The sequence below is a fragment of the Typopeltis vanoorti genome, chromosome 12 (genome assembly GCF_054136105.1).
Source record: "Typopeltis vanoorti isolate ZY-2024b chromosome 12, IOZ_Tvanoo_1.0, whole genome shotgun sequence".
Lineage (NCBI taxonomy): Eukaryota > Metazoa > Arthropoda > Arachnida > Uropygi > Thelyphonidae > Typopeltis > Typopeltis vanoorti.
The window spans coordinates 84,370,012-84,386,103 of NC_143560.1; the positions used below are offsets into that span (position 1 = coordinate 84,370,012).

Here is a 16,092-nt window from a genome sequence, read left to right on the forward strand (position 1 = left end):
GTCTACCCTGTAACTGCCTTTCAACAGTTTAAAAGTCTTGATCATATCACCTCTCCTTCTATCCACCAAACTCTGCAGTCCACATTCCCTGAGTCGATCCTCGTAATTGACATTGTACAGTCTTTGTTTTCTGCCTCTGTACTCTTTCCACAGTTAATTTATCCCTTTCAAATCCTGGGGACCAAATTTGAGAACAATAGTCTAAGTTTGGTCTGATCAGGGTCTTATACAACAGAATGATAATTCTTTTATCTCTGCAGGTCAGCGTCCTTTCTCAGTATTGGCAATCCTCTGGGTTACCCTCACCACCTTTGCAATGTGCTCCCTGAATTTCAGTTTTCTGTCAATCACCACCCACAGATCTCTTGTCTCCCCTTCTTTCTCCAGTATAGCTCCTCCAATAGAGTATGCAGCATCCCATCGATGTGTCCCAAACCTCAAGACCTTACATTTTGCTGCATTAAACTGATACCTCCATTCATTTTCCCGTCTGTCTAGTTTATTCAAATCCTCTTGCAGGGCTGCTACATCTGCATTATTACTGATAACCCTTCCCAGCTTCACATCATCTGCAAACAACTGAATATCCCCTTGCAATCCACTGACAATGTCATTGATATAAATGTTGAACAATACAGGTCTCAGTACTGAGCTCTGTGGAACCCCACTTGTAACCTTCTGCTTCCTTGATATTGCTACACCACTATACACAACTCTCTGATACCTATCAGACAATCATTCCTGAATCCATTTGACTAACCTGACATTTAAACCCATGTGCTGCAACTTAAATATCAGCTTATCATGTGGCACCTTGTCAAACATCTTTGCAAAATCCAAAAAAATGGCAGTATATGCCTTTCTCTCATCAACTGCTCTTGTAACTTTATTATAAAAGGCAATCATATTACTAAAGCAAGAGGGCCCCTTAACAAATCCATGTTGATTCTCACAGATAACATTACCCTCATCTTCCCAACACTGTATATATAGTCCCTCACTAATTTCTCCAAGACCTTAACTACTGATGACACAAAAAAAAAAAAATTTCACTTTCTCAACCAGCAGCACACCTTCGAGGTCCGCTCACAGGCTCGTGTGGAACTAGCATTTAACACTTCACTGAAGGGCACCTACCAGAGATCCCACTCGCTTGGGAGGGATTGGCGAGGTCTGCACAAGGGACTGTGGTCGAACAAGCATATTTAAAACTCAAAAAGAAATGCAAACAAAGTAATATAAAAGAATTAATAAAGTGTGCATTAAAACCTGGAGCAATAAGATATAATTAGTTAAACCCATTGAAGAATAAAAAGATTAGAAAAATTATTATGGGATAAAGAAGAGAATGAGAAAGTGACAAATAAATAAGTGGTAAAGTTACAGCATGTAAGCCATTTTGAGGATTTTTTTTTTCATTTGAAAAAACTGTGAAGAGTGCTGTTAATCATATAAAATGAAAAGCTTCATGAATAAAATTTTAGAACTGCTATATGGTCATGTGGTTTTTGAAGAGATAAAGAAATTTTGAAAAGAGTCCAGAGACAAATGACTCGAGTAGTATTAGTTCTTGAATGCTTGGTGTAAGGACATATTAAGGTAATGTGATATTCAAAGCCTGGTGAATAGGAGGAGGAGAAATGATATGACAGTCATGTAAAATGGTGAAGGCTTTGTACCAGATTAATGCAAAAGATATTTTATGTAGTAAAGAGCAACAGCAGAACAATGAGGCCATCTGCTGGAGAGTGCAATTCTTTGCAGATAGCAATAAATAAGTTTAAATTACAGTACAATAAGTATTCAGTTTGATAGTGTTGACTTCTAATGATGAGGTTATTCTTACTATTATCACTTGACCTCCATGGAGGTCAAGTGATAATAGTAAGAATAACCTTTCCTTTGATGCTGTCATACTGTTGTAATATATAAGTCAATTGCTAAAACATGACCTCCCTCTCCTTTGGAACATACTACCCTTCATTGAGAATCCTTATCAATCCAGTCCTGAATCCCAGTCTCACCAATCTCTCTAATGCTTTAATTATAAACTCGAAATATATAATTGTGGTATGCCCCAAGGTCTGTTTTGAGGACACTGTAGTTGTATGTAAATGACATCGGAAAGGATTTATATGGTGATATACAGTTGTTTACATGGTGCAGAATTGGGGAGAGTTATGAGAAGTTAGTTATTTTTGATTTTTATGGCACAAAGACATCAAAGATCATACTACACTAGGACACAGGTTACAGCAGTACATATGGTAAATGGTTAGTAGGACAATTGCAAACATCCATGCCCCTGGTGAGATTTGAACCCACAGCCTCTTGGTTGGAGAGCAGGTATGCTACGGCTATGAGAAGTAGAGCAGATGTTGCAACTTTGCAAGAGGATCTAAATACTGTCTGAATGGGCGAGTGTGCGGAGATGTATAGTTTAACTTTGCAAAGTGTAAGGATTTAAAATTTGGGAAGCAAAAGATGGGATGCAAAGTATAGGACTGGTGGAGACATTTTAGAAGAGGTGGAGGAGATGAAAGATCTGAGGGTAATGGTGGATAGGGAGTTGAAATTTCATGGCCAATTTGCTAAAATTGTGAGGAAAACACAGCAGATTATGAGAATGATGTGGAGAACACTGACATGTAAAAGTAAGGATGTTTTGATTCCATTGTACAAGGCTTTGATCAGGCTGCATATGGATTACTGTGCACGGATTTGGTCGCCAGGTTTTCAAAAAGGATGATAAGATGTTGGAGAGAGTTCAGAGATGATTGACTAAGTTGGTTTCTGGTCTCTGGAATGTGGAATATGAGGACAGATTGTGAGAATGCTAATTACAGAGCCTAGTGTATAGAAGGAAGAGGCGAGACATGATCGAGATGTATAAGTTGATAAGGGGTAATTACCAGATTAACGCAGATATGATTTTTCATAGAATATCTGAAGACTGAGAGAATGAGAGGCCATCCATCCCTGGAAGAAGTATAAGATACTGGTGTGAGCAAGGGAGTAACGAGTAGATTTTTTGGATGGGGAGTGGTGGATGATTGGAATGCATTGCCTGAGAGTGTGGTGAGTGCATGGACAGTGAATATATTTAAGTCGAGGTATTGTGGGAGGTCCCACTCTTACGACTCCAGTTTCTTGACTCCATGATGGTCCGTTAATAATAAGTAATTTGAAACATCAGTCTTTGCATCCCTTTTGTGAAATCAAAACATTTTGTCTTCTTTCTTTCACTCCTCTGTGATCCTGGACTCCTCCTGTTTAAACACACTTTGAAGGTGCCATGGAATGACAGATGCTATTACCAGAAAATGACGATGCCACTATGCACAGAGAGGTTGTTTGTAATTATGGCCAAAGCAGCTAAGGCCATGGGACTAGTATACTGAGAGAGAAAAGAGATACGTGTATGTATACACACACACACATGTATTTAGCATAAATAAATATCAAGTTACTACATTTATTTTAGTATAGTATAGGAAAAGGGTCCTCAATTTTCTTTTTTGGTCTACATCAGGAAACAAATAACTTGTTGCAATTCACATTCCTTTAGTAAATTAAAATTAATGAAACATCAAATCAGTATTATATTTTAGTCTATAGCTGAATAACAAATATTTAAATTAAGTGTAAATTTAAGCATTAATTCATAAGAAAATGGTACTTCTTTTTTGCAGTTAGTCTGAAGCTTTTGGTCTCAGCTGGCTTGAACAGCTGAAAATCTGCATTGTTGTATGCAGGTCTCTAGTCAGTTGAGTTTTAGTGTTGTGGAAAACATTGAAGAAAGTACAGAAATGATATAAGTAATGTGATATCAGGATGCAGAATAGTGAATATGAGAGTAGATAAGGAAGTGTGAATTGTAGAGGTTAGCAAATATGTAGAAATGAAGGGTATGCTAGAGACAAGTTTTCTGAGAGAAGATTGTACTGGGCAGATAGAAGGAATAATGTTCAGTAGATGATAGGAGGGATAAAAATGATTGGTTATTCCTAGAAAAATAAGTAAGGGTAGCCATTGAAAAAATGGGAAACCAAATTTTCTTGTGGTAGGTAGTGAGTGAGTGAAAGGAATATTATTGACAGAGGAAGTGGTAAATACACGGAAGATAAATAGAAAGAGAAGTAAGACATTATATGAGATAGAATGAACTACCCACAATACATCTTAGGACTCCATGAAGATATTCTGTTAATAAAAAAAAAAATTCAGAATTGAGGGAGGGAAAGTGTGTATTATGCACCACTTTTTCAAGGAAATATACAGTAAGCTGGTAGTGAAACTTATAAAAATATATAAAATTTTTGAATTATATGAATAAATGAATCTAAACTTTTATGAAATAACCTCTACATCATACTTTTTCATACAGTATATTTAAAACTTATCTTTATACTATCAATTTAGCAGTGGCATAACTACAAATGCTCTTGTAATGCTTTTGTTGCCCTTCTCTTTTCTTTTATGTAATTTCATGGGCCTGTTGAGTTCCCAAGATGCTTCTGCAGTAGTTATGCCATTGCAACTATTACATGATAATCAAATATCTATTTATACTTTTACAGATCTATCTTCAGTATCGTCGTACATATCTCCTTCACCAGCTAGCCAAGAATCAATATTCATTTGTTGAACTGGTAAATATGTTAATCCAAAAAATAAGTAAGTTTGGTGAGCTAATTAGGAATACTGAAGACCTCCTTTCAGAACCAGTTCTTGTAGCATTTGAAAACATATATTATGTACTTCAGACTTTAGAAGGAATACTAAATGCATCTCTTCAAGAAAAGATGAGAGCTGTAATGAATGCTAATGGTTCAGAATTATGGAATACATGGAAATTAATTCTTAGTGAATCATTACTTTATATCTCAGAAGACTTTCCTTTATTTGCAATATATGTGTGGCACATACAAGCTTTATTAACAAAGATCACAAAATGTCAAACTAGCAGTAGCGATTGATATAACTTAAATTCAAATGAAATCCAAAAAAAATCTGGTTTTTAATAGATTAATACAGGGTGTTTATATTAGCATTTCTAAGAGATGAATTAAATATTCTTGCTGGCAGCAGCATTCTTTAAACTGACAATCAATGCAAAATTATATAAACTAAATGCCATCAAAGTGGTTTGCCATTTGACACTATAATATGTACTTTGTCATATACGTAACTGCATGTTCTTATGAAAAACACTTATAAATAAAACTCAAGTCCCTTTTTATGCTATGTTTATATATTAATGCTTCTATATTTTATGCAAACAGTTCTCATTTTGTTCAACCATAATCACATTAAGAAAATTTTTAAACTATCATAACTCTCTACACCATATTAAGCATAGTTTGATATGGTTTTATAATTGACAATTATAAAAATATTTCATAGAAAGATGATTATTTTCAGCAAAAATTATCTTTGGAAAATCAGCATGCTGCTATGTGTATGGATTAAATAGCTTTAGTTATTTGATATGTGGGCAAGTGATACTAAAATATTATTTCCATTCAATAGCAACCTTAATTATATGTAGCGGTGTTCTATGCTTAATCTACTATTTTAATATACATGTCACACTTTAAAAATAAAAGCAAACTTTAAAAATATCTCATAACATGAATCTAAATTGTTTATTTAATAAAACTGCCAACATTCTCATGCTCCCTGGCTCATTTAAAGGTGCTTTCATTATGCCTGACCTGATGCATTAATTCTATTATTATCATCTGGGTATCTCCATGGATTCCAAAGACTCATTATAGGAGAACTACACTAATCATTATTTACATTAGTTCAGTGGATTACTGTTGTAATCCACTGAACTCATTCACTGACAGTGAACTTCCAGAAACCTCTAGTAACCTGTTCTACTTGTTCACTACTTTCCAAGCATCATTATTCAACTTTCAGAGTGATCCTCATGCACTCTTTACTCCCTTGCCATGTAATTAAAATTTCTTCTACCGCTATCCTATAAAATCCCTTTAGTAAGTTATATATGTTTTTATCATACCCCCCTTTTCCCCTCACTGTCACCCAAATTTTGTAATCCAAACCTTCCATCTAGAAATAGGGAGAATTCTTATCATTTCACAGACCTGACACAATCATGGTTACCTGCTTCTGAATCCCTTCCACCATTTCCTCATCCCCCAAGAAACCAAATCTGTGCATAGTAGTCCAGATGTGGTCATAACAGAGCCATATAAAGAGAGGATAACATTTCTCTTACTTATTCCTACTTGTCACTGTCTTTTTCAACATTCTAGTGATCCTTTGTGACATTTTGTCCACTTTTGATGATGCCCTCTGAATTTCAGCTCCCTGTCTACCGTCACCCAAACAACCCTAGTTCATTCTGTTTCTTGGAGTATATTCCCATCAGTGTAATACACATTTTGTAATCTTCTCAGCCCAGAGTGCATACATAACCTTATGGTTTTCCACAATGAAGCAACTCTTATCCTTTGTCTGCAATGCCAGTTTGTTTAAATCACCTTGCAGAATCTCTAGATAAGTATTATTTACCATTGCCCTCTTCAGTTTGACATCATTAGCTAACAACTGGATATTTCATCTCAGATTATCTTCCATTTCATGTAGATCAATTAAAAGGCAGTTCAAAAACTGAATATATAGTGGAGAAAATTGAATATATAGTGGATTTTCTCCACTATATATTCAATTTTTGATGTCTTTTAACTACCCTCTTATCCATGTATCCATCCCCATTTGCTCCAATTTATGAAGATTTCCATGCTTTACCCCATCAAATGCCTTTGCAACATACAGCAGAGAAAACAAGAGAGTACAGCCTTTAAAAAAAAAAAAAAAATCTCATTCAACTATATCACCTTACTATACACAGTGAGATCTGTCCATCCTGAATTGCCTTAACTGCTACTCCAACTGACTGATTTATAAATCATTATCTCTGTCTTGTAGCCTCCTTTATTTAAAAGAGCTACTTGCATGGAATTCTCTTAATTTTACTTTTAAATATTTGTAAAAATATTTACAACATGCTCTACATTACCCGTTCATGCCCTCACCACTCTATCAGGCAATACATTCCATGGTTCAACCGTCCTCCATGCAAAGAAACCACTCCTCACCCCTCTTTTTGACAGCTTCATTTTGTAACTTCCAGGGATGGCCCTTGTCCCCGCTTCTTCCCCCCCCCTGTTCCACCAAGCAAAAGAACTCCCTGGTGTCAACCCTGTAACTGCCTCTCAACAGTTTAAAGTCTCAATTATATCACAGGCTCTTCTTCTTATATCTACCAAATCTGCAGTTCACATTCCCTCAGCCAATCCTCATAACTAACATTGTACAGTCCTGAAACCATCTTTGTTACTTGCCTCTATATACTTTTCGCAGTTAATTTATCTTTCAAATTTTAGGAACCAAATTTGAGAGCAATAATCCAAGTTCCAATAATCCAGTGTTGTCTGATCAGGGCTTTATACAGTGGAATGACAACTCTTTTATCTCTGCAGGTCAGCATCCTCAGTGTTGCAGCAATTCCCTGGGTTACCTTCGCCACCTTTGCAATATGTTCCCTGAAGTTCAGCTTTCTATCAGTCATCACCCCCAGATCTCATGTCTCCCCTACTTCCTCCAGTACAGCTCTTCCAATCGAGTATGCAGCCTCCCATTAATGTATCCCAAACTTCAAGACTTTACATTTTGCTGCATTCTTTAAACTGATACCCCATTTATTCACATCCTCTTGGAGGGCTGCTGCATCTGCACTATTATTAATAACCCTTCCTAGCTTCACAACATCTGCCAACAACTGAATACCCCCCCCCCCACAATCCACTGACAATGTCATAATTATAAAGGTAAAACATTCAATACAGGTCCCAGTACTGAGCCCTGTGGGACCCCACTTGTAACCTTCTGCCTCTTTGATATTGCTCCACCATATACAACTCTCTGATACCTATCAGATAGCCAATCCTGAATCCAGTTGACTAATCTGACATCTAAACCCATGCATGTGTGTGTGTTTTAAAAATTGTTAAATAATGCATCAAAAAAAAAGGCTTTTATATAACCTAATATATGTATGTATTTATTCATAATTTTTACAATTAATGTTGCTGTTACCAACATCATCTTAGTTGACATAAATAATTAAAACACATTCCCTTCCCCACCAAAAAAAATGTTTTTTTTTGTTTTTGTTGTAATACTATACTTTTTAAATTAATAATTCTCAGTGAATAATGTATAACTGATGTACGATGTAATGATGATATAATGTATAACTGTAATATAACTGAAATAAAAATCACTCTCTGTTAAGTGAGTGCATAATGGGAACCATCATGTCTGGTTGCCAGTTTTAAGAAGGTGAACAAAGTTATTCAAATAATGGAATTTTAAATTTTGCGGCACTTCAAAGAAGTACTAAAATTATTCTTTGTAAATATTTAAGAAAAAATATTTTCTTTTGCAACAACAACAAACAAATACACACATGTGACTGGTGTAAAAAAGAAAAAGTGCACACAGAACTAGTATATTTTTTTACTGTGAAACACATACTTGGAAGATGTATAATAACGGCATAATTAAAGGGACTTTACATAATAGTGAATTCCAAGTATAACTTTCACTTGTAGTTCTGCTTCTATTGCACTTACATTTAATATGTTCTTGTTGCTCAATTCTGCATTACTATGCAAAGAATATATTCCTTCCAAAAAAGAACTAGAATCTTGTATAGACATGTAGCACTTTGAAAAGTCAGTATAGGATAGAAGCGTCATTAAGTGTAGTTCCCCCCCTCCACACACACACAACCATGACAGGCCAGTGAACCTAATGTCTTTCACTTAACACACATTAGGCTGAAAGGCATTACGCAAACAGATAATCTTGCTTCATAGATAAATAATTAATACTTTATCATACTATTAATCTAATTTATCTGTCTTCTAAGGGGAGAAAAACTCTTTATGAAATTGGCTAACATACCTTCACTTGAAAAGTCCTCATCATAGAGGTTTTTCGTATTCCAGATGAGATTCATGCCCAGGTTGTTCCAGCCAGAGGGCACTGTCATTACTTTTGGAGCTCACAGAGGCCAAAACAACATTAGCAAAATCATAGCATCTTTTAACTTTGTACACTTAACAAAATGCTATATATAATAAATGCTTTTATTATGTTAGAAGTATGCATATTTCTAACATAGGCAGCTGTTGACCAGGGTTGCAAAAATATCTGGTAAAAGGCACTAGTTTAAAATAAAAAAAAAAAAAGTTTTTCACAAGTGATACCCAATGCTTTTGAACCCCCTCCCCATAAACATTTTGTAATTTGCATCTCATATGATAGTGAGATAAAGTTTTTAAAAACAACTGTTAGTGCCAGTCATGAAGATCATTATCATCATCAAATTCCTGCCATGTACCCTCAAGGGGTATACAGGATATGATAGTAGTACACGAAAAATTTACATATTACTAACTTCCTATCTACAATTTTTCTCCAAATCAGTCTGTTACTTGTCAAGGCTCCAACATTATCAGATCTTATATTTCTATCGTCTAAGGCACTTCGTATTGTATCAATCCACCTATATCTTGGTCTTCCTCTGGGTCGTTTTCCTGCCAATCTGGCAGAAAACACTTGTTTTGCTAATCTTTCCTCACCCATTCTGTTTAAGTGACCATACCACCTGAGATTAGCTCTGCTAACGCATTCCTGGATGCTGACAATGTCAAGTTCTTCCTTAATATCCTCATTTTTAATATGATATTGCCATTCATGCCATCTGTTTACGCCTCTAATTTTTCTCAGGACTCTCATATCTGCAGTCTCTAGTCTTTGGTCAAGTGTTTTACTTCTAACCCAGCTCTCAGATCCATAAGTTAAAACTGGTTTGAACATTGTCTTGTGTACAGCTAATTTAGTGTTCCAACTAATTTCTCTCTTATTCCATATGAATTTATTCAGTTGACTTCCTACCATACCAGCTTTGTTGATTCTCTTGTCTATTTCCATATTTAATTTACCAACTTCAGTAAAAATCATGCCTAAGTAGCTCAAATGTTTTACTTGTTCCACAGGTTTCCCGTTCACAACACAGTTGACATTTTCAACAATTCTACCTATTTTCATTGTCTTTGTCTTTTTAATGCTGACCTTCATACCATATCTATTACAACAGTTACTCAATTTAGTCAGGGAATCTTGCAAACTTGTAATGGATTTATTTAGAAGTATGACATCTTCTGATAAAGCAAAGAGCTGACATTAACATTTACAATTCTGATATCATGTTTAATACTACTTTCCTTCATAATGTGATCCATATAGATAATGAATAACAGAGGGGATAATGTACACCCTTGTCTGACACCAGATTTAACATTAAACCATCTTCCTGTACTTCCTTCAATTCTAACTCTGACTTACAACTCAAATAAAGACGAAGTATTGCTTGATATAATACCCCATTGATACCATATAACTGTAGCGTATTGAATAGCTTCTCTCTTGGAACCTTGTCATATGCCTTTTCCAGATCGACAAAACTTAAATACAGATCTTTGTTATGTTCCCATGCTTTCTGAACTATTTGTCGTAAGGTGAAGATCTGATCCTGACAGCCTCTATTTGACCTGAATCCAGCTTGTACTTCACCCAGCTTTTCTTCCACTATTCTTCTCAACTGTTTCTCATGTATACTTGCATAGATCTTGCCAGGAACTCTCAGTAGGGAAGTACCTCTGTAATTCTCACATTCAGTTTTATTTCCCTTTTTATATATGGGTACTATGAGAGCTCTACTCCAATCATCGGGAATTCGTCACTCTGTCCAGGCTTTCTGAACTATGCAGTGCAGCCACTGTAAGACTTTTATACCACCATACTTCAGCATTTCTGGTCGAATATCATCTACTCCTGCTGCCTTTCACACATTTCAAGCCTTTGATGGCTTTTTCTACTTCAAGTATGGATATGTATTCCTGGCTGCATGCCTGGTCAGTGTTTTTTATCACTGTGCTGTCATCACTGCTTGTTTCATTTAGCAGTTTTTCAAAGTAATTACTCCATACTTCAAGGATATCTTTTTCTCCCATTTTCATGTCACCTTTATCATCTCTAACTCCTTTTACAGCACTCTTTCCTCCATTCCTAAGCTCATTCAACAACCTCCAGAATATTTTGCCACCTTCTTGATATTCATTTTCTATGTTCCTGCCGAAGTCCTCCCGTGACTTTTGTTTAGCTAGTTTTACACATTGTTTAGCTTTCTTACATTTGTTTCTGTATTCTCTAAGAGCACAAGCTGACTTATTTGCCAGGAACTTTTGATATATTTTCTTCTTTTCCTTCACTGCCTCTTTTACTTCCTTTGTCCACCATGGAGTTCTAATTTTTCTATCCTTGCAGGCAACTTCACCACATATCTCTCTTGCTGAATCAATCAGTGTTTTCTTCAAGGCTTGCCACTGAATCTCCAAGGTTTGGTTCCTTTTCTCAAACTCTTTCATTTTTTCTTCAATAATCTTTGTGTATTTTTGTCTACAGTTCACGTCTGAGAGCTGCTCAACTTTTATTCGCTTTAAAACTTTCTTATATGTTATTCTTTTCAATATGAAATTCAATTTTATCATGTTCAAGACTAAATAGTGATCACTTCCAATTTCAAATCCTCTGTACACTCTGGTGTCCTGCACCAGGGAGAAAACATCACTATCAACAATAACATAGTCAATGAGACTTTTCTTATACCTTGCCTCTTCTCTCCATGTGAATTTGTGCACATTTTAATTTTTAAACAAGGCATTAGTAATAACCAGTCCATGTCCTGAGCAGAAATCCAACAGATATTTGCCATTATTATTAGCTCTGCTCTTTTCTCCAAATTTTCCAAAAATATTTTTGTATGTCTGACAATCACTTGCTACTCTGCTATTTAAAGACCAACTTTTCCTTTTTCATTGTGTCAGTTGCTTTTTCTTAAGCCTGAAAAAATTCCTACATTTCTACCTTAGTAGAACCTTCTGTGGGACCATAGGCACAAATAAGTCTCATTGTCCAGTTCCCCATTCTCATATTTGCCCACATTACTCTACTTGAGATTGCCTGCCATTCAAGAAAATGAGCCTCGTATTTTGTGTTGAATATTATGGCTACTCCTTCTTTTCCTTGATTGTCATTGCCTGAATATAACATTTTGTATTTATTGCTCAGAAAGATCTCACCAGTTTTTGTCTTTTTTGTTTTAGTCACCCCTATTATGTCAATCTAGTACTTATCTAATTCCTCATCTAGCTCCATTTCTTTGCCATTCAGGCTTCTTATGTTGATAGTACCAATCTTTAACTCTGGTGATGTTGAGTTGGGGTGTGTTTTCAGATTTGTTCCAGTAGCTGACTTTTCGCTTTTCGCCCTGGTTCCCTGGCGAAAACAACGGGGGCCTTGTTTAACCGGGCGACGCCCCAGCTGGCATGAAATTTTGTCATGCCGTACCATCATTTTTATTTTGGTTTAACCAATAAGAATACAATTTGGTCGGCTAAATCCCAAATTGCTAGCCCATCCTCGTTCGTTCAGTATCCAAGTAGATATCCAACAGGGTGCGGATTGGACATTAGGTCAGAAGCCCTGGTCGGTTCTCCGCATTCCTTTAAAGGCTATGTGGAGGTCTCCTCTTAGTTATATAGCTTTGACCCTTAAGCACCTCAGTCATGAAAATTTATTCTGAAAATAGTTGATCTAATTTTTTTTTTTTTCTTTTTCAAAAAGAGTACCATACATTGCAATGTATGTTACTCTTTTGTAGATAGATGGTGAAATAATTAAGGAATATTACAATAAACTAGCTTATAACTGATGAAAAATTATGATGGGTAAAGTACTATTAAAAGAAGAGGAAAGTTGTAGTTGAATTTTTGGAAAAGATTGATGCTTAAAGAGCAAGAAGTGAATGTGTGAGTGGACAAGAAAGGAATAGAGTTACCTGGAATATAAGGGAAGTATTTGCATCTGAAAAGGATTCCAGAATGGATAATGAAAGAGAGAGTGGAATGGCTATGGGAAGACATTGAGATGTCACAACTAAGAAATGGGATCAGTAGAACTTGGTATAGACCCAGAAATGAATTGTTATGTTTATGGATGAGGTGAGGACAATATCTTGTCAGGAATAGAGATCGAAGGGTATGATGTTTTTTTTGTGATGAAATAAAAGGAGTTGTGCTCATGCATGGTAGAGATGCAAGGGGGGGAAATAGTGGCAGTGGTTTTTCAGGTAGTATGGTGTGAGACGGAGGTAGATAGAATGAAATATTTACTTAGATGTTGTTATAGACCTGAAGTTGTAGAAAGGTGACAATAAAATGCATAAGCAAATTAGCCAAGCAAATAGGAATCTTCTAATGAAGAGGATATCACTATGTGTAAGGAATTACTGAACGTCCTACAAAAATTTTAACACTTCCAAACATTTTTCTGGACTTTCATTCTGTCAGAAAAATCTCTACTTTTCTCTCACCTTCTGAGGACAAACCTCTTCCTATTGGTTATCTGAGTGTTTACCATATTCACTGCTACTGTAGCTTATCTTATTATAACAATCTGGAAGATTTGCTTATATTCATCATGAAGAGCATAAATCTTGCATCAAGTACTATGAGCCTGAACAGTCTGAGCTTGCTGAACATGCCATCTCCACCAGGCACAGAGTTCTCTGGAATAAGACAATGATCTTCATAAGAGTTCATTTCTGTAATAAGAGTAATTTTCTTTATTCCTCCCTATAAGTTAGTAAAATATTGACTGTTGTTTTATCTACTGTGGTGACACTTTTTAAAATATTCTGTTAATTTATAATTGCTGTTCCGTCTCTGTACTGAAGATGCCTGTGAACAAGTGAAAATTCAATGAAATATCAAGACTTTTCACATGTATTTTTCATTGTGTATTATTCTTATTAGATATCATTATAAATGTGAATATCTCTCTCTCTCTCTGGCTGGTGAGAGTGACCATGAAGTGATTAATTTGGTGGTTGTCAGTTATATGAGGACTTCTGTGAAGAAAGGATATATATGAGAACTACAAGGATGGTGGGTTTATTTGTGGAAAGGAAAGGAGATCAGTGCTGCTTGGGTGCTATTTAAGAACCATCTAGAAGAAGCAATGTTTAAATTTATTCCAAGGTTCAGAAGGTTAAATAAGTACTTGGAAAATGGGTGAATAAAGAGATTAAGCATACAAGTCTGGAAGAGGACATTATGAAAGCAGCATAAGATGAGTGGTAATAATCAGTTATGTAAGGAGTACACAAAGGGCAGGAAGGTGACTCCATTGGTAAGGGTTGCAAAAATGCAGTATGAGCAATAGTTAGCCATGCGCCAAAAATAAATAAAATTATGGAAAGATGATATGGGTTGGTGAAAATGGTAAAAGAATAACTGCTGCAGAGGATATAGTTGAGATATTAAATGAGCAATAAAGGTATTTTACCTTATGAATGTGATATCATGCAGAATTTAAGTGCAGTGGAAAGAAAGGAGGAGACACTGACTGTAAGTGAGCAGGATGAACATGGAGAATTGAGTAAACTTGATGTTAATAAGGCTGTAGGACTTTATATATTACCATGTATTTTCAGGAAATGTACCAGAGAGATGACATCTGTTCTGACTGACTGACTTGCTTAATATGAGTCTTACAATGGGCTAAGTTTCAAAGGAGTGGAAAGAAGGCAAGATTGTACCGTGTCATAATTATGATTATTCGTGACACTCCAAGGAGTCCGAAGACTCATCGCGGGAAGACACCTCTCTGTCTCCACCACTACACTGAACCTCTACTACCAATCATCTATATCAACACCATCTCCTGCCCACCACCACCACTAGTATTTTTTGTCTGTAAATTGCATGTGTTCTGAAAGGCTGATTTGCCTGTATGCGGTATGAAAAACCCGAGTTTCTGGGAGAAAAAACCCTGCTACCGCCGTATGAGATCAGCTAACTCACCTGCAATTAAAAAAGTCCATAATAAAGATTCCTCCCATCACAATGAGAATTGAACTTAGGCCTTTTCCAGTTGAAGGGTGCAACGTACCATCGTTCTTCCAATTGTGCTACGGAGGCACTTAATAATTGAGAAAACAAGCCTCAAGCTTCAAATTATAGGCATGTCTGTATGTCATATTGTGGTTAAAGTGTTGTAGAGGTTAGTGAGGACCAAGATACAGAATTGGGTTGACAACAATGGTATTCTCTTTGAATGACAGCACAGATTTTCTAAAGGGAGGTCCTGTTTCAGTAATATGCTTACTTATTACAATAAGGTGACAGGTGCATTGGAGAAGGGAGATGGATTCACTCTAGTATACTTAGATTTTACAAAGGCTTTTGATAGGTTGCCACATAATAAGTGGATGGTATGGTTAAACAAGAATTGATGGGGTTGGATGTGTATGTGGGAGCAATATCCCAGATAAGGAAAGCCATCACTGTTTAACTTGTATGGTAATGATATTGGAGAAGGTTTGAATGGGGATATTCAGTTGTTTGTAGATGGTGAAAAGTTGAGAAGAACTAGGAGGAGGAGGAGAGCAGATGTTGGGGGCCTTACAAGAGGGCTTGAAGAGACTGAATAAATGGGCATCGCCTGTGGGGTTGCCGGTTCATTGCAAAGTGTAAGGTTTTAAACTTCTGATAACAAAGATGGAATGCAGAGTATACAGTTGATATGTTGGTAGAGGTGGAGGGAATAAGAGATCTGGATGTGATGGAGAATAGAGACCTAAAATTTTTAGAAGACACATCACTAAAATTGTTAAGACAGCACAACGGATTATGGTAAGCATGCAGAGAGCACTGTGTAGAATTGAGGAGATTATGGTTCTATTTGATAAGGCCTTAATTAAGGCACATATGGACTACTATGCACAGATTTGGTCATGTACCTGGTTTTTAAAAAGGATGAAGAGATATTGGACAGGGTCCAGAGGAAACTGACTAATGTGATTTGTGGTTATCATTGAGAAAATGTAATTTGCAGAGTCTTTTGGATATGAGGAAGGCATGT

At 36.0% G+C, this 16,092-nt stretch overlaps 1 protein-coding gene across 1 annotated transcript in view; it reads left to right on the forward strand.

Moving 5' to 3' along the window:
- Positions 1–4,979, forward strand: part of LOC150100949 (meiosis-specific protein MEI4-like) — a 39,441-nt gene extending 34,462 nt beyond the window's left edge. The window contains exon 4 of the mRNA XM_090401941.1: positions 4,581–4,979. Coding sequence (XP_090258067.1) covers positions 4,581–4,979 — 399 coding nt within the window. The remainder of the gene's footprint in view (positions 1–4,580) is intronic.
- Positions 4,980–16,092: the final 11,113 nt, after the last annotated feature.